The 20,236-nt window shown below is 40.0% G+C and overlaps 1 protein-coding gene across 2 annotated transcripts in view; it reads right to left on the bottom strand.

The window, feature by feature from the left end:
* necab2 (N-terminal EF-hand calcium binding protein 2) overlaps positions 1 to 20,236 on the bottom strand; it is a 436,762-nt gene that overhangs the window by 24,068 nt on the left and 392,458 nt on the right. For both annotated transcript variants that reach the window (XM_061917448.1, XM_061917449.1), the window contains one exon: positions 3,827 to 3,939. In XM_061917448.1, the coding sequence (XP_061773432.1) occupies positions 3,827 to 3,939 (113 nt within the window). The remainder of the gene's footprint in view (positions 1 to 3,826; positions 3,940 to 20,236) is intronic.

Here is a 20,236-nt window from a genome sequence, read left to right as displayed (position 1 = left end):
TGCTGCATTATTGATTTAAGTAAAGTCTGAAGGTCATTAAAACAATTAGCTCCATCTTTTGACACTTCTTCCATTCCCGTCCTTGCACGCTACACCGCTCTAACAAAGATGACAGGGGGAAGACGCTACCGAAGGTGAGCCAGACAGCGGCTTGAAGATGATCTGTAAAGCATAATCTACCGTATTTCCTTGATTAGCCGCCGGGGCGCTAATTAATTTAAAACTTCTTCTCACTCCAGCGCTTATCAAAGGCATGCAGTAAAGGCAAGCATGCGCCTTATTATTGTAAAACCTCTTCTCACTCCGGCACTTACTAAAGGCATGCGGTAAATTTAGGTGTGCGCTTAGAAATTTGAGTGTGATGTAAGGTTACCATCATCAAAAGCACATTTAATTATTATTAGTAGTAGTACTACAGATTTATGTATATATTTACTATATATAATAAATCTTTGGACATACTGCCACCTGGTGTTCGTTTGCCGTCACCTCCCCTTTAGTCAAACATAACACACTGCTTGATGGATTGTCGGCGCATTAAACATACAAGTATTTTTATGGTGTGTGTGTGTATAAGATAAGACATTTTTTGGCGTTTTGTTTTGCAATATTATGAAAAAGCAAACTGTTTTTCACGGGACACATTTCCGGTCTTCTTGTTGTTGTTGTTTCTGGATGAGGAGATGCTGCTGCGTTATTGATTTAAGTAAAGTCTGAATGTCATTAAAACAATTAGCTCCATCTTTTGACACTTCTTCCATTCCCGTCCTTGCACGCTACACCGCTCTAACAAAGATGACAGGGGGAAGACGCTGCCGAAGGTGAGCCAGAAAGCGGCTTGAAGATGATCTGTAAAGCATAATCTACCGTATTTCCTTGATTAGCCGCCGGGGCGCTAATTAATTTAAAACCTCTTCTCACTCCAGCGCTTATCAAGGGCATGCGGTAAAAGCAAGCATGCGCCTTATTATTTTAAAACCTCTTCTCACTCCGGCACTTACCAAAGGCATGCGGTAAATTTAGGCGTGCGCTTAGAAATTTGAGTGTGATGCAAGGTTACCATCATCAAAAGCACATTTAATAATAAAAACTTAATTATGGTCTTACCTTTACTTATAAATGAAGTCCATGCGCAGCTCCTTCTGATCAAAAGCATCGATAACTTGTTTATAGAAGTCTTCCCCATCTTTCTTAAGTTTTAAAAGTCTCTCTGTCTCGATGGAAATCTTCCTTTATTACCGCCTGCTTCGATTGAAAGTCCAGTTTAGAAAACGTATTTATCTTAGATATGTAATCCTCCATGTTAAAAGTGCAAGCCAGAGGAAAAAATAAACACACACTGCTCACTCTTGCTGCTTGTTGTCACTTCTTCTGCAGCCGGCTAGTCGCAAGAAGGATCACTAGTACCCTCTACCACCAGGAGGCGTGAGTCATTTAATGACTCATATTTGACACACACAGCTACGGTATATTAATAAAACAGCTGCTTACTGTTCTTTTTAGCATATTCAATAGCTTGGACCTTAAATTCTACTGAATAGCTCTTAATCTTCTTCCCTTTATGCGATTTCAAATTATTGAAATCAGCCTCCTCCATTTTGAAAATGATGACAAGTGAAGTGTCACTCGTGACGTGACGAGTTTGACCCGGCGGAAATCCTAGGCATATGCTTATTATTTTGCGAAACAAGTTTGACCCGGCGGAAATTCTAGACATGCGCCAATAAAAATAATATTTTGCGAAACGAGTTTGACCCGGCGTTAATCCTGAGCCGGCGGTAATGCTAAGCATGCGCTTATTATTTTGCGAAACAAGTTTGACTCCGCAGTAATTCTAGGCAGGCACATACTATATACCCGGCAGCAATACAAGGAAATACAGTATGCAACATTTTGACCAAAGAACCACCATCACATGTTATGTAGAAAAACAAGGAAGTGTCTTCAATTTAAAACAAATATGTATATATATATATATATATATATATATATATATATATATATATATATATATGTCTTGATTGGATTATCCAGAGAATAGTGCTCGATACCGTGGTAGAGCGCAATATGTAGGTGTGGGAAAAAAATCACAAGACTACTTCATCTCTACAGATCTGTTTCATGAGGGGTTCCCTCAATCATCAGGAGATTTTAATGGAAGCATTCACATACAATGGTTTATATAGAGCACAGAGTGGGTGGGTACAAGCAGGCGTAGGGTGTGGTGATTGGCTCATACGAGGTGTTTCCGTTTGTGGCGGCATGTTGAAATGATTTCACTGCGCTTGTTGAGGGATGATAAATCTGGATGATATATAATAAACAGTTTCTCTTTTAAGCATAGGTTGCATCTTTTATTACCACTGTTGTAAGGTGAGCTGGATGCAAGAATTTGCCATGTTATTGAATATTCAACATTATTGTCTTTGAGGTTCCAAATGTGTTTGCTGAGTTCTGTAGAATTCTGCAAAGTCTGGTTTCTAAAGGAGGCGTTGTGATTATTCCATCTTGTTTTGAACGCTCCTTCGGTTAATCCTACGTACGTGTCGGATGTGTTAATGTCCTTGCGTATTACCTTTGCTTGGTAAACGACTGATGTCTGTAAGCACCTTCCGTTGAGAGGGCAATCAGGTTTCTTGAATGTAACTGTCGCAAGAAAACAGGTTTCTTGAATGTAACTGTCGCAAGAAACCTGATTGCCCTCTCAACGGAAGGTGCTTACAGACATCAGTCGTTTACCAAGCAAAGGTAATACGCAAGGACATTAACACATCCGACACGTACGTAGGATTAACCGAAGGAGCGTTCAAAACAAGATGGAATAATCACAACGCCTCCTTTAGAAACCAGACTTTGCAGAATTCTACAGAACTCAGCAAACACATTTGGAACCTCAAAGACAATAATGTTGAATATTCAATAACATGGCAAATTCTTGCATCCAGCTCACCTTACAACAGTGGTAATAAAAGATGCAACCTATGCTTAAAAGAGAAACTGTTTATTATATATCATCCAGATTTATCATCCCTCAACAAGCGCAGTGAAATCATTTCAACATGCCGCCACAAACGGAAACACCTCCTAGGTAACACATGAGCCAATCACCACACCCTACGCCTGCTTGTACCCACCCACTCTGTGCCCTATATAAACCATTGTATGTGAATGCTTCCATTAAAATCTCCTGATGATTGAGGGAACCCCTCATGAAACAGATCTGTAGAGATGAAGTAGTCTTGTGATTTTTTTCCCACACCTACATATATATATATATATATATATATGACTTCTAAAGACACTTAACTGCTGCTGTGACCCAAGGTCACCTCCATATTTATACTGTTGACTGCCAATCAGAATGTGCAATAATGTTATGTTACTTACTGTGCCTTGTATATAACATTTTTATTTTTACCTTTTATTTTTTTATTTTTAGCTAAGTACCGTGTGACTTGTTGAAGGGTGGACTAGCAAAGTAAGATCTTCATTGTACGGCAAACTGTCTGTTTAACTTTGCTTATGACAATAAAACAAAATTGAATCCCTTGAATCTTCATTAATGCGCCCTATAATCCGGTGCACCGTAATATGAAAAAAGATTTAAAATAGACCATTCATCAGGCAGTGTGCCTTATAATCCGGTGCACCCTATGGTCCGGAAAATGAAAATACGGTATATGAGAAAAATTGCTTCCGATTTTGTTCGATTTAGTTTTCATCTGACCTTTTGGAACAGATTACCAATGAGAAACTAAGATAAAGTCTACATTGGTGAAAAAAACATGTTCATCTTGAAGGGCAAAAAAGGGTAGAGAAGACTTACTGAAAGCAGTCCCTTTGAGTGGAAACATTCTTCAGGTATTGCTTCAGAGCCTCACAAAACTCGCCAAGCTTCTTTTGGGAAACAACCATCTCCTGACGGATCAGCAATAACGACTGCACAAAGAAAAGGGGGAACAGTTTTTAGTTAACATCATGCACAGATATTTATGGAATGCAATTGTTTGGGTCTGAGGATTTAATTTTATTTTTTTTTTTTTTTAATTTGTCCTATCCCGCTTTTCAGGCAAATCATATAGTTGATATAGATGTCCATATCGGCTGTTCAGATTTACTTTACAAAAGGGAAGTGTAGGATACTTCTCTTGATGCCTTATTTAAATTTGACTTTATTAAATGTATTTATTTTATCATTTGGTGCAGCCGGGCCGGAGCAGGAGGGGATAGAAAGAGGAAAAAAAGGAATACAGAGGGGGAAATTGTGGGGACAACAGCGAACACAACAAAAACAACAACAACAGAACAACACCAGCACATACGATAGTTACAATTGATTGTAAAAGTGATAGCAAAGGAGCAGTTTGCGAAATAAATAATAAGACAGAAATTACAACGGGCGTTTTTACACTACAACTGGAGCAATACAAATACCAATAGAAATAGTGTACCCCGCCTTCTGCCCGATTGTAGCTGAGATAAGCACCCGCGCCCCCAGCGACCTCGAAGGGGACAAGCGATAGAAAATGGATGGGATGGATAATGAACAATACCAATAATTTACCTCTATTATCAACAATACAGTAGTTCAAATGAAACAATACATGTACGAAATGATAACTACCGATAAAAAAAGGAATACCGAAAGAAGGAGGGGAAGAGAAAGAGGCAACCTATATTAATCTTGGAGATTGTTATAGTAACAATGGTTTAAGCTTTGTCAGTATGCCATGTGTTACCCAGTTTCCCCTAGGGCAACAACGTTAATATATGTTTGATGAAACCTGATTATGTGCATGAGTGTATGTATGTATATGTACTTGTATATGTACAGAATGTGTATATGAATGTTTGTACAGTGAATGTATATGTATAGTATGTGTATATGTACAAACCCCGTTTCCATATGAGTTGGGTAATTGTGTTAGATGTGAATATAAATGAATACAATGATTTGCAAATCATTTTCAAATAATATTCAGTTGAATATACTACAAACACAACATATTTGATGTTCGAACTGATAAACCTTTTTTTTTTTTTTTGCAAATAATCATTAACTTTAGAATTTGATGCCAGCAACACGTGACAAAGAAGTTGGGAAATGTGGCAATAAATACTGATAAAGTTGAGGAATGCTCATCAAACACTTATTTGGAACATCCCACAGGTGTGCAGGCTAATTGGGAAGAGGTGGGTGCCATGATTGTGTATAAAAACAGCTTCCCAAAAAAAAGCTCTGTCTTTCACAAGACAAGATAGGGCGAGGTACACCCCTTTGTTCACAACTGCGTAAGCAAATAGTCAAACAGTTTAAGAATAACGTTTCTCAAAGTGCAATTGCAAGAAATTTAGGGATTTCAACATCTACGGTCCATAATAATATCAAAAGGTTCAGAGAATCTGGAGAAATCACTCCACGTAAGCGGCATGGCCGGAAACCAACATTGAATGACCGTGACCTTCGATTCCTCAGATGGCACTGTAACAAAAACAGACAACAATCTCTAAAGGATATCACCACATGGGCTCAGGAACACTTCAGAAAACCACTGTCACTAAATACAGTTGGTCGCTACATCTGTAAGTGCAAGTTAAAGTTCTACTATGCGGAAGCCATTTATCATCAACATCCAGAAACGCCGCCGGCTTCTCTGGGCCCGAGATCATCTAAGATGGACTGATGCAAAGTGGAAAAGTGTTCTGTGGTTTGACGAGTCCACATTTCAAATTGTTTTTGGAAATATTCGACTTTGTGTCATCCGGACCAAAGGGGAAGCGAACCACCCAGACTGTTATCGACGCAAAGTTCAAAAGCCAGCATCTGTGATGGTATGGGGGTGCATTAGTGCCCAAGGCATGGGTAACTTACACATCTCTGAAGGCACCACTAATGCTGAAAGGTACATACAGGTTTTGGAACAACATATGCTGCCATCTAAGCGCCGACTTTTTTATGGACGCCCCTGCTTATTTCAGCAAGACAATGCCAAGCCACATTCAGCACGTGTTACAAGAGCGTGGCTTCGTAAAAAAAAGTGAGGGTACTTTCCTGGCCCACCTGCAGTCCAGACCTGTCTCCCATCGTAAATGTGTGGCGCATTATGAAGCGTAAAATACGACAGTGGAGACCCCGGACTATTGAACGACTGAAGCTCTACATAAAACAAGAATGGGAAAGAATTTCACTTTCAAAGCTTCAAACAATTAGTTTCCTCAGTACCCAAACGTTTATTGAGTGTTGTTAAAAGATATGGTGATGTAACACAGTGGTGAACATGCCCTTTCCCAACTACTTTGGCAGGTTTTGCATTTATACTTGCCTACCTTGAGACCTCCGATTTCGGGAGGTGGCGGGTGGGGGGCCCGTGGTCAGGGGGTGGGTTGGAGGCGTGGTTGGGGCGGGGGGGCGTGGTTAAGAGGGTAGGAGTATATTTACAGCTACAATTCACCAACTTGAGTATTTCATATATATATATATATATATATATATATATATATATATATATATATATATATAAATGTATGAAATACTTGACTTTCAGTGAATTCTAGCTATATAAATGTATTTTATTATATATATATATATTTAAATAAAATAAATAGTTGAATTTCAGACGGAACCGATCAAAAGCACAGTAATAAAAACACAGTTGTTTTACTAACTGTACTGTGCTTGCTGGTTACAAAAAAAAACAACAACAACACTTACCTTTCACTATTTGAGTAATCTTTGTTTTGCCATTTGCGTATTGGCGAGCGATCTCCGTATCCGGGAACATATCCTTCATGGATTTGTTGTAGACATCCGCAAAGGAGAACAGGATGTTGCTTCCAGCTATCAGCATAGCCATCTTTGTCTCAGCATAAGTTACAACATCAGGTCTCCATTTTGCGAGGTGGCCCATAACCATAATACTGGGTTGTGAACGATGCTGCGCTGCGGATGCTTTGTGCTTCGCTGACCGTTCATGACTGAGTATATCCGTTCGGCCACCGTGTTCAATGGAGAAGTCTGTTCTACAAAATGTACAGGAAACATACCCCTTCCCCTTCGAACTCTCCTGGATGAACTGAAATTCTTGTTTCCATTCGTTTTGGAACTTGCAAGCGTATTTCTTCATTTTGCTCGTCGACGGTGCAATATATTGGGTTGGAGTCAATAACCAGGCGAGGTGATGAAGTTACGTCTCTTTACTGTGGGCTTCAGAACAGACTCGCTCACTTGCCGTCAGGTGCGCAACACCACGTAAATCGTTGGCCAGTCAAAAAGCAACCCCATAACGCTATAGACAACATTCACCTGGAGATTGCAACAGACAACATAGATCAGTCTATTACAGACGGCGTCACCATGGCTGTAACTTCCTAGTTCTTCTGTTTCGTCTCCTTGTGTGTGCAGTTTTTATTAAAATCCGTAGATGTTGTAACGTGATTGGCCAGGCAAGCTGTTTATATAGTGGGAAAGCTGACGTGAAAACAGGCTGTCCCCACTCAGGTCTGCATGGAGCTGGAGGGAGCGTGGCCTCCAACTCCGGCTGAATTTCGGGAGAAAATTTCTTCCGGGTGGTTTTCGGGAGAGGCGCTGAATTTCGGGAGTCTCTCGGAAAATCCGGGAGGGTTGGCAAGTATGGATGCAGCCATAAAATTCTAAGTAACTATTATTTGCAAAAAAAAAAATGAAGTTTATGAGTTTGAACATCAAATATCTTGTCTTTGTAGTGCATTCAACTGAATATGGGTTGAAAAGGATTTGCAAATCATTGTATTCCGTTTATATTTACATCTAACACAATTTCCCAACTCATATGGAAACGGGGTTTGTATGTTTGTACCGTGAATGTGGGTGTGGATGGATGGGTCTGAGGATTTTCAGATGATCAGAGATTAGGATTAGTTCCAGCAAACACAGTTAAAACATATTTATATTCTTATTAGCTTTACAAACCACTTATCACGTGCATATAATCCCCCAAACCTGGACTATACTATGGTCACTGCTGTCTACCTTCTATAACCGTAAAAACATACATTATATGTCGTCTTCTTTGTTTCTCCACGTCTGAAATAGATCACTATTTCTGTCCATCCATTCACATACACACATAATGTAATCATTAAGTTGTGCGTTCACATTAGATAGATAGATAGATAGATAGATGGATAGATAGTACTTTATTGATTCCCTCAGGAGAGTTCCTTCAGGAAAATAAAAAAATTACATTTGTAAGTCTCTTCACACAAAATGTGTGGTTTCACATGCATTTAAACATCTGGATCGTATGTCTGTTCACATACAGCACATGTACAATTTAAACCTCCGTCCTTCCTCTCACGTACTTATTTGTTTTATTTTTTTTACTGAATAATCTATGGATGGAGGAGTTTAAATTGGACCTTACCCTATCAGATGTCAAACATGAACTGAAAAAGAATTGACATGAAAAATGGCTGGCTGGGGAAGGGAGCACTCTATTAATAGTGTACACTGTGCCGGGCCACTAGTCAATTAGAAACACCACATTAACTATCAACCTCTGTAATCTAATCACTTACAGTCCATTGAGCATCCAGATACTCTGACCACATCACTGCGATTAGAAAGCGACAGGTGAAGTTGAACATAATTATCTATTCTTGATCCAATCAGCCGAACCAAGTGTAAAAAAGGCCTCTGTTAATTAACCTCTTTATTGATAAAATATTGATGAATCTCATTGTCCTATTTTTAAGATCAAGACATTAGATTTCAGTGTAGGGCTTTAGAGACCAGACTTGTCCTCATGCTTTTACCTGCATGTACCGTATTTTCCGGACCGTAGGGCGTACCAGATTATAAAGCGCACTGCCGATGAATGGTCTTTTTTAAATCTTTTTTCAAATGTCGGGCGCATTAAAGGAGTCATATTATTATTTTTTTTTCTAAATGGAAAACACTTCCATGTGGTCTCCGTCAAAATGTTGCATAGATTATGTTGTACAGATCATCTTCAAGCCGCTTTCTGACAGTTTTTTCCAGATGCGCCGTTTTGTTTATTCACGTGGCTCAACTTCGGCAACATTTTCTACCCGTCATCTTTGTTGCAGCGGTGTAACGTGCAAGGAAGGGAGTGGAGGAAGTGTCAAAAGATGGAGCTAACTGTTTTAATGACAATTCTGTCATGGCGTGGACTATGGTGCGGTTTGTTTTCCCGAGGTACAAAGCGATTGGAACGGACATGGCATGAAGGTAATGACATCTTTAATCTTAACTCAAAAATATTACAAAAACAAAGGGTATAAACAAAAAACGCTTTAGAAGAGGTTTAAAACTTGCCTATGAAAATGGGAGATCTATGAACATAAAACAATACTCACAAAGTATGGCATGAAAAACTTAGATGAACCGAGATAACGGCATGGATCATCGGCATAGATAGCAAGGGTGGGAGGAGGGTGATTGAGGGTGATGTCGCCAGGCTTACTTCCTGGCGACTACAGGCTTAAATTGTGCCGTGGTGCTTGAAAACAGGTGCGTGAGTTCAAATAAATCAGGTGCGAGAGTCATGAGGACAGGTGAACCGATTGGTAGGCATGGAAACAAAAACAAAACAGGAAGTAATGGAGTCAAAAACAAAACAGAACATGATCATAAAGACATGACACGTTCAGATTCTACTTAAATCAATAACAGAACAGCATCTCCTCATCCGAAAACAGCAGCACTGGAATCGTAGCTCGTGAAAAAACCGTTCGACCAGAACTCTAATAAGTAAAGTTCCTTGGGTCAATAATACAAACTCACGACACCGGTATGTTTTAGCGCTTTAATGGCGAGCTTACTGACAGATATAAGTTAGAACTTTACACTACTTTATATTAGAAATGGCGACACTGGAGAATGAATGTCACATAACACGAAGGTAGAGAAAAAGAACAAGCTTATCGACTACGTTGTCAGTGCGGACTACAAAGGCGGAAGCGCGCAATTTTTCAGGATTTATGCAGATTCCACATACATATCAGCAGGTACCAGAAGGTAAGAAAGTTGCTTTTGCATGATATTGTAAAACAATTCACCAGAAAATGTTTTACCTTATACACATACTATATTATTTTTTTCTACTTACTTTTACTTTTTAAATTTAATCTTAATTCCGTACACTGCTGCTAGAATTTAAATTTTCCTGAGGGAACTCTCCTGAAGGATTCAATAAAGTACAATCTATCTTATCTATCTAATACTTGTATGTTTAATGCGCCGACAATCCATCCATGTTCTACCCCTTGTCCCTTTCAGGTTTGATGAATAGTTAATTCATTGTTACACGTTGTTACATGTTCTTACTTTATTACATAAAACAACCAACGTTACTTGTAGTACATGCAATGGTAAACAGTGTTTCTTGTCCAAAATTGTGTTTTTCATTTTGAAAGTCATGTTACGTGTCAAAATTGTGGCAGATTTAATATTTTTCAAACGCGCCATTGCAATAATTAATGATGCGTGACAAAGAGCGGAAGATGAGCAATCCATGCAGGCTCCTAATGTGTTAGTGGGGGCACAGTTTAAAAACCAGCAGAACAATGTGTCTAGAGGGGAGGGGATATGTCTAGCGTCACCATGGAAACTAAGAGATTCTCACAGAGAGGTCTTCATCTCACATTTCATTTTGCTCTCACCCTCTCATCTTCTATGCACTCCCTCATTGTGTTGTTCCCTCAAGCCTTCACTCTTGCCCCACTTCTTGACACCTCAAAAGCTCTGCAATATTCCATTTCTTGGAACCCCCCATTCCTCATTTTCCGTGCACAATTCTCCAGTTATTACCCCCGAACCCAAACCTTGTTGACGCATGATTTTATCAATACATTTCTTTTAACATTATTTTATTTCTCTTGACAACACTATGCCATTCCCCACTGATTCCGCTGAAGAAATCTCTCAGTTATTCAAATCAGAAAGCCACAAGCCATTGATTAGATCAGGTATAATTTGTACAAATACAATAATATACGGATGACTGGTTTACTGACTTGCGTGAGAAAATGATAAGATTACAATACAAGCAGTCGTTCACTTACAGCAGGGTGTCATCTTGGATATGGCATGATTGATTGACAGCAGGATATGAGAAAAGGTTACCGAAGCCACAAAAAAAAAGTACTCTAACCAGCAGAGACAAGTGATGCGCTCACTAAGCACAAGAATTAGTCCTGGTGAGATTAGGACCGCTCCTGCCACAATATTGCCAAAATCAAAGAAAGAAATAGAAGGTGAGCACCATCCCCATCGCCATGGAGCTCCCTGTAAGATTTCATCTGGTGGGATTGTAAGGATTTTGAGAAAGGTGAAAGACTGGCCCTGACTTACACAGTAATTATCTCAAGACAGCTGGGACATGAGTCACCAACAAACCAAAACACACTTTGCTGTCATGGACTGAGAGCCTGCAGCGCCCACAAGGTCCCCCTGCTCAAAAAGACTCATTCCACGAGTCAGACAAGGCTTGGGAGTATATAATGTGCTCACATCATAAGACCAAAATTAGCTCTTTGGCATTGAGTTGACCATGTTTGGAAGCAGGGGAATGTTCCATCGTGGAGGTGGATTACTGTTTGCAAATTAGGCTTGTATGAGAACGCCCCATTGTGGAGTCTTTCAGAAATTCTCCAAACATGTACAGTAAAGCACTTTGAATTGCCTTGCGTACAAATTTTGCTTTATAAATAAACTCTCCTTACCTATTAAAATTTTTGGAATTTGTTTACTTTTTTTCGGAAATGCTCTGAACAACAAACTAAAGGAAAACTTACGAGTAAATGAAATGCATTGTGGTGATGATGACAATAACATCTGCCATGCGCAGAAGTGTCAAGGCAAGATGTCGTATTTGACCGCCTGTGTTGGTTTGTTGGTCAGTAACTCGAGTTTGTTAGTTAAGATATACTGAATACATTACATTATCACATTACTAATATTACCAACACCGGAGCTCTTGTAAAAAGAGCTCAGCAGCGCATGGACTTTTTATGTCGGATGAAAAGAGCACATCTGCCTTCCCCGCATTCTACAGAGGCACTGTAAAGAGCCGACTGACCAACTGCATCCCTGTCTGGACTGGAGCCTGCAGTGCCTCAGACTGGAATTCTCTGCAGAGAGTGGCGAGTAAGGCGGAAAATATCGTCAGGACTCCTCTTCTTCCTATCCAGGAAATCGCAAAAAGCCGCTTCCTGACCAGGGCTCAGCAAATCTGCAGAGACTCCTCCCACCCTCACCTAGGACTGTTTTCACTGCTGGACTCTAGAAAGAGGTTCAGCAGCCTCCGTAGCAGAACCTCCAGGTTCTGTAACAGCTTCTTCCCTCAGGCCATAAGGCTCTTGAATGCATCATAATAATCCCCTCAATTCCCCTCCAAAACGGATGAACTCGCTGGAATATAAAGACAATATAACTTACATCCATAAACGTGGATGCATACGCAAAAGTGCAATATACTTATCTGTACAGTAATCTATTTAAATATATCTGCACCTTATTGCTCTTTTATCCTGCACTACAACAAGCTAATGCAACAACATTTCGTTCTCATCTGTACTGTAAAGTTCAAATTTGAATGACAATAAAATCAATCAATCAATGTTTATTTATATAGCCCTAAATCACAAATGTCTCAAAGGACTGCACAAACCACTACGACTACGACATCCTCGGAAGAACCCACATAAGGGCAAGGAAAACTCACACCCAGTGGGACGTCGGTGACAAAGGAAGTCTAACTCTATGAATCACTCTGAAACGATTTACCGACCTTGATGCTCACTCATTTTCTGATAGATTAGATTACATTAGATTAGATTAGATAGTACTTTATTTATTCCGTCAGGAGAGTTCCTTAAGCAAAATTAAAATTTTCAGCACAATCCCATTCATGATCAGACAAACATTACAGGGAGACAGAACAGGATGGCTGACGGGTCTGCCGGCTTCCAGCGCTCCTTACAAAAAAGGTGAGATACAGGTAAACAAGTGGGGGGAATGGGAGAAAAAAATAGAAGATTAAAATAAAATATTTTTTTTTGCTACCACTCATACTAACTGGATAGTATTTAAGTAATTTTCTATTGTTTATTATTTCCAAACATTGAAATATATTCTGTATATGTAGATCATTTTCCCAATACACACATGTAAAATAGTGGTCAATATAATTAGTGAGCTTCACGGTGGCAGAGGGGTTAGTGCGTCTGCCTCACAATACGAAGTTCCTGCAGTCCTGGGTTCAAATCCAGGCTCGGGATCTTTCTGTGTGGAGTTTGCATGTTCTCCCCGTGAATGCGTGGGTTCCCTCCGGGTACTCCGGCTTCCTCCCACTTCCAAAGACATGCACCTGGGGATAGGTTGATTGGCAACACTAAATTGGCCCTAGTGTGTGAATGTGAGTGTGAATGTTGTCTGTCTATCTGTGTTGGCCCTGCGATGAGGTGGCGACTTGTCCAGGGTGTACCCTGCCTTCCGCCCGATTGTAGCTGAGATAGGCGCCAGCGCCCCCCGCGACCCCCAAAGGGAATAAGCGGTAGAAAAATGGATGGATGGGATGGATAATTAGTGATGTATGGTTTATATGTTTTGGGAGTATTGCATGCACAATACAGACAAAATAACTGATGTGTCTTGTCCTGACTACCTTTATTTGTCTCTTTCTCAAATACACTATTGCCTAATTCTTAGACATACTGTATCTGACCAGAAAGTATGGTTGATGAAATTTAAAAATTCATGAACTCTCTTTTGTTTGTAGCCTCGTTCGTGTGGTTTGAGGACAAAGCATGTCACGTGACTTTAACTTTAAAATTGCCTCTTGTCAACCTTGTCGTCCTCTCTGCACCACACACACACACACACGCACACACACACACACACACACACACACACACACACACACACACACACACACACACACACACACACATACACACACACACACACACACACACACACGCACACACTCTATTGTCTGCAGGACCTTACTTGTATTGACTTTCTGATTTATGTTCATTGAGCGAACCTTGTAGTAAAATAATGCATGCTGACTCAGAGAGTAAGTTGTAGACATTTGAGAAGAGCTGTGCTACTGTTGTTTGCACTTACTTATTCATTACTGACCATAAATCTTTAGAATTGTCTGCAGTAAACAGTGTTGGCTGTGCATATGACAGTTAGACATACTGCCATGCTCAGAATTACACATGCTAAACAAGGATGTCATTCATTTTGGACACTGATTGGTTACAAAACATGTTTTACATGATGCAATGATTAAACATGATTTTGGTTCAACAATTTAGGTCTTTAGCAAATTTATAAAGGATCAAAATTGTGTATTGTTACACTTTATGTTAGGTTAGATTAGGTTTTTTTTATTAGTACCCCAAGATAAAATTGTTTTGCAGCCAGCAAAATCAGGACATCCATTAAACATAAAGAAACAAGATACATGTTTGACATGCATTACAAAAACCTACTACATAACAAGCAATACATCCATCCATCCAGTGTATCCGAGGTCGGGTCGTGGGGTAAGCAGCCTAAGCAGGGAAGCCCTGACTTCCCTCTCCCAACCACGTCGTCCAGCTCGTCCCAGGGGATCCCGAGGCGTTCTCAGTCTTCCCAACCTTTCCTGGGTCTTCCCTGTGGCCTCCTACCGGTTGGACGTGCCCTAAACACATCCCTAGGGAGGCGTTTGGGCGGCATCCTGACCAGATGCCCGAATCAACTCATCTGGCTCCTCTCGATGTGGAGGAGCAACGGCTTTACTTTGAGGTCCTCCGGAATGACAGAGCTTTTCACCCTATCTCTAAATGAGAGCCCCGCCACCCGGCGGAGGAAACTCATTTAGGCCGCTTGTACCCGTGATCTTGTCCTTTCGGTCATGACCCAAAACTCATGACCATAGGTGAAGATGGGAACGTAGATCAACCGGTAAATTAAGAACTTTGCCTTCCGACTAAGCACCTTCTTCACCACAACGGATTGATTCAGCGTCCGCATTACTGAAAACGCCGCACCGATCCGCCTGTCGATGTCACAATCCACTCTTCCCTCACTCGTGAACAAGACTTTGAGGTACTTGAACTCCTCCACTTGGGGCAAGATCTCCTCCCCAACCCCCAACAAGCATTGCAAACATTGTTAAGATGTAAATGTACTCAAAGTTACCCATAAAAAAGGGTATAAATAAAATCACAATCAGATTTGGTTGTGATTTTGATGTAAGTGTGTGCAGGTCTGACCAGTCATCGCACAAAAACCACGCAAAAATTAGATATACCAAGACTGATCAATCAATCAATCAATGTTTATTTATATAGCCCCAAATCACAAATGTCTCAAAGGACTGCACAAATCATTACGACTACAACATCCTCGGAAGAACCCACAAAAGGGCAAGGAAAACTCACACCCAGTGGGCAGGGAGAATTCACATCCAGTGGGACGCCAGTGACAATGCTGACTATGAGAAACCTTGGAGAGGACCTCAGATGTGGGCAACCCCCCCCCTCTGATGTGACATTGAAATGTTCGCTGCCTCACGCCAACTTCATGGCTGACGTACGTACATTTTTCAAAGGCTGTGGATACTTGAGCGACACAGAGGTGGTTGTTCGGGCTTTTCTAACAATTGATTTTTACATTGTAAAATAGATTGAGGCAAGGACACAAAACACTTCTCCGTTAATGCATTCAATCCTTTGATTGATTGATTGATTGATACTTTTATTAGTAGATTGCACAGTACAGTATATATTCCGTACAATTGACCACTAAATGGTAACACCCCAATAAGTTTTTCAATTTGTTTAAGTCGGGGTCCACGTTAATCAATTCATATTAATATTTGTGTGATACTTAGGATATAAACTGAGTACTGAGTATTTTTTTGTAGGATTCTGAAGATTCTGGACTAATGATACTGCTATTTTTATTTTTATTTTTTTTTATCCAACTGATCATCGTAATTATGACACACTGTCACATTCACTTCAGCTGCTGCTGCTACACATACCTAATCAGTTTGGAATAATGACAAATAGGGAAGCAACACCACACATTTTGTTAAAACAATATTTCCTCCTCTTCTCCAAAGTGGACGCGCTTTACTCACAACCGCCAGTACCGCGCTTCATTAAATATTCCACATAGCCATCCAGAAACTCCGCAGGCCAAAAATAATCTACCTAAATAAGTGAAGTAATACAATATTCCATGAAGTTGCTTTGAAGCAAGCATCTGCTGACAGGTTTTTAGTCGCCGTCTGACTTCACTCCATTGCACCGTGTTTATGTGACATGAAACACACCTTGCTTGAATGTGTTTCAGATCAATCTGTCCCTTGACTCTACAAACTGGATGATCGAACATTCTCCTTGCTCACTGGGTCTTTTTATTTACATAATGCACACAACACAAGAATCGGATGGCAGCTCTCAACACTCAATATGTGCAATATAAACACAATTACCAATTCCTATTGTTACAAAATGCACACCTACCTGACCTGCCGATTGAATGTATTGAGTTATAGTGTACATTTAATAAGATATATCATGTAAAACAGGGGTTTTAAATTCATTTTAGCTCAGGGGCCACATAGAGAAAAATATATTACCAAGTGTGCTGGACAGGTAAAACAATGGCATGATAACTTAAGAATAAAGACAATGTCAGATTATTTTCTTTGTTTAAAAATGGACCAAACACATTCTGCAATTGCACAAATCATAATGCTTTTTGTTTTTACACTTACATGTTGCTGTTAATAGTATTCTACCTTCAGTTTTCGTTAATTATACTTTCTGAAACAATAATGTGATAATGTTACTCATAGTAATACACTAGGTAGAATTGAGTCTGGCAGAGTTTAATATCTATATCAAATTACAGGATGTTATTAATGTAATTTACTCCTCTCCCTCTACTAACATCACGTGGTTTATTCTGTACATATGTAGCATTATCCTCAACAAAACTTGTGAATTGTCATTGCGCAAGTACAACGGAAGTTCAATATCGCCACATAGCCATTCCACATTAGACAAACATTGTGCAGGGTTACAGAACAGGAACGGTGATGGGTCGCCACTTATGGTTCAGGTAAAAGGCGGGAAAAGGGTAGATGCTGGGTGAGGATGAAGAAAACAACTGTCAATCTCAGACTGGGTTTCTATGTGGGCACGGGGCACAGACTGAGGCCGAGAAAAAAACGTGATAGCCGATAAGCACATATACACATTTTGACACAGAAACCCCAGGACTTGCAACAGGAGGGGATGGACCAAGCATCCAGCAAGAAGCTGGTCTCTTCTGACCATAAAGCTTATCTCGAAGGAATTTGATGTCCATTCCACTGTGAAGGTGTTGATTTTGAAGCATAGCTATTGGTATGCACCTGCTTAGTCTATGTCAATGTTGTTTCCTTCTCTTGTCGCTACACAGAACCCTTCCATTACTCTGCACACTGTCTGCCTTTGTTGCTGAGGCCGGTCAGCTCTTGTTGGTTGCCCAGCTCAAGTAGGAGAGGGCAGACCAATAGACAACCCTCCTGCTCTTCTCCACACTCACATGCTGTGGGATGATTTTCATATGCCCAACCGTTCACGGGTACCAAGTCAAGTTTCTGATCCGAGGTGATTTACTGTAAACAAAACCAGAAAGGCTACTCTTCCTTAGAGCCAGGCGGAAAAGATTAGTTTGAGCAAAAACAGGATTTCTGTGAGGCGTTTTCCACATGGCTCGACCAGGGGGCCACAATGTCCATGTAAAACTGGCTTTATAGTGACCCTAGTGTTCAAGCAGTTTCCAGTTCATAGCAGGTTTGCGCCCTGGTGGTTTTTAAGCTGTTCCGGAACATCCAAACCAATATCCTTAAACTGAGATGAACAATTTTGAGTCTTCTTTCAGACATCGGCCAAGTGGTGATACATCAAAATAATGGAATCTCGGAATGAGTAATTGTTTGGAAAGAGCTTCAAAAGACATTCCCATCTTGTGTAAAATCTACAAACATCTAGATCTTTACTGAGTTCCTTTTAGGGTTGGGCGATATATCGATATATCAATCAATCAATCAATCAATGTTTATTTATATAGCCCCAAATCACAAATGTTTCAAAGGACTGCACAAATCATTACGACTACAACATCCTCGGAAGAACCCACAAAAGGGCAAGGTAAACTCACACCCAGTGGGCAGGGAGAATTCACATCCAGTGGGACGCCAGTGACAATGCTGACTATGAGAAACCTTGGAGAGGACCTCAGATGTGGGCAACCCCCCCCCCCCCCCCCCCTCTAGGGGACCGAAAGCAATGGATGTCGAGCGGGTCTAACATGATACTGTGAAAGTTCAATCCATAGTGGCTCCAACACAGCCGCGAGAGTTCAGTTCAAGCGGATCCAAGACAGCAGCGAGAGTCCCGTCCACAGGAAACCATCTCAAGCGGATCAGCAGGTATCGATAAGCACATATATCGCGGGTATCGATATACCCGCGATATATCGATACACTCGATATATCGCGGGTATGTCTGTGCGATATAGAAAATGACTATATTGTGATATTCGAGTATACAGTACGTTCTCACGCAGTTGCTTTTAGTGGCGGGCATTAAACTGCATGATTTTTCCTTCTTTCTTGTCTATCCTTCTCACAGAGACGTAAAACAAGCGCACCTTCTTATATACGTCACCGTGCAACGTCGCACGCCCTCCCCGAGCAGAAAGGTAGCGACATGGGTAACGTTAGCTGTGATGCTAACGGTGTGTTGCGAGTGGTAATACGAGAGAGAGAAGGTGTGACTCTGGTAACAAATGGAGGAAGAATAAATTCCCAAGAAAAACAGCACAGGGTCCATCGTCTGGTGGTGGTTTGGGAATATGTTAAACATTTGTAAGGCAGAAGTGTTGCTCCGTTAAGTAGCAGCACTGCTAGCATCTAGAAAATGAAGAGTGCTTGAAACTCTGCATGTCAACATCTCCGTTCGGTGCCACACCCACAAAATGCCGAAGCAACTATTTCCAAATCAACACCGTAGGACAGTGGTTCTCAAACGGGGGTATGTGTACTCCTGGGGGTACTTGAAGGTACACCAAGAGGTACGTGAGATTTTTTTTAAATATTCTAAAAATAGCAACAATTCAAAAATCCTTTATACATATATTTATTGAATAATACTTCAACAAAATATGAATGTAAATTCATAAACTGTGAAAAAAAGAATACAAATGTGCAATATTCAGTGTTGACAGATAGATTTTTTGTGGACATGTTCTATAAATATTGATGTTAAATATAAAAAATTTTTTGTGAAGAAATGTTTAAAATTAAGTTCATGAATCCAAATGGATCTCTATTACAATCCCCAAAGAGGGCACTTTAAGTTGATGATTATTTCTATGTGTAGAATCTTTATTTATAATTTAATCACTTGTTTATTTTTCAACAAGTTTTTTAGTTATTTTTATATATTTTTTTCCAAATAGTTCAAGAAAGACCACTAGAAATTAGCAATATTTTGCACAGTTATACAATTTAATAAATCAGAAACTGATGACATAGTGCTGTATTTTACTTCTTTATCTCTTTTTTTCAACCAAAAATGCTTTGCTCTGATTAGGGGGTACTTGAATTAAAAAAATGTTCACACGGTTGTACATCACTGAAAAAAGGTTGCGAACCACTGCCGTAGGACATACATATACTATTTGATATTCAGCTCATTTTTATGTGACACTTATTGAAATATCTTGTGTGACATCATGCACAAAAGTGCACTTTTTTTTGTTTTAAGCTATTGTAGTGGTGTTCTGTACAAAAAGTACACTTTAATTTAGTGTTGTTTCGATATGTCATCTTAGTGACATCATGCACAAAAGTGCACTAATAGCTTGTTTTGAAAGGTCTCTGACAATCTTGCGCTTTCTGTTTGGAAATGACATGAATGTTTGTGCCACTGATTAATAACAGTTTAGTAAATACAGTTTTGGTCAATTGACTTTAGTTGTGATTTCCCTCTCTGCATGAAAGTTTAAAATGAGCGTATATTAATGCAGTATGAAGAAGAATGTTTTAATGTAGACACATAGAATCATCATAGCGCTGTGATTGTATGCATCAAGTGTTCATTCAAGGCAAAATACCGAGATATATATCGTCTAAGGACGGCGTGGCGCAGTGGGAGAGTGGCCGTGCGCAAC

Source organism: Nerophis ophidion, linkage group LG12 (genome assembly GCF_033978795.1).
Source record: "Nerophis ophidion isolate RoL-2023_Sa linkage group LG12, RoL_Noph_v1.0, whole genome shotgun sequence".
Lineage (NCBI taxonomy): Eukaryota > Metazoa > Chordata > Actinopteri > Syngnathiformes > Syngnathidae > Nerophis > Nerophis ophidion.
This window is presented reverse-complemented; position numbering and strand designations above follow the sequence as displayed.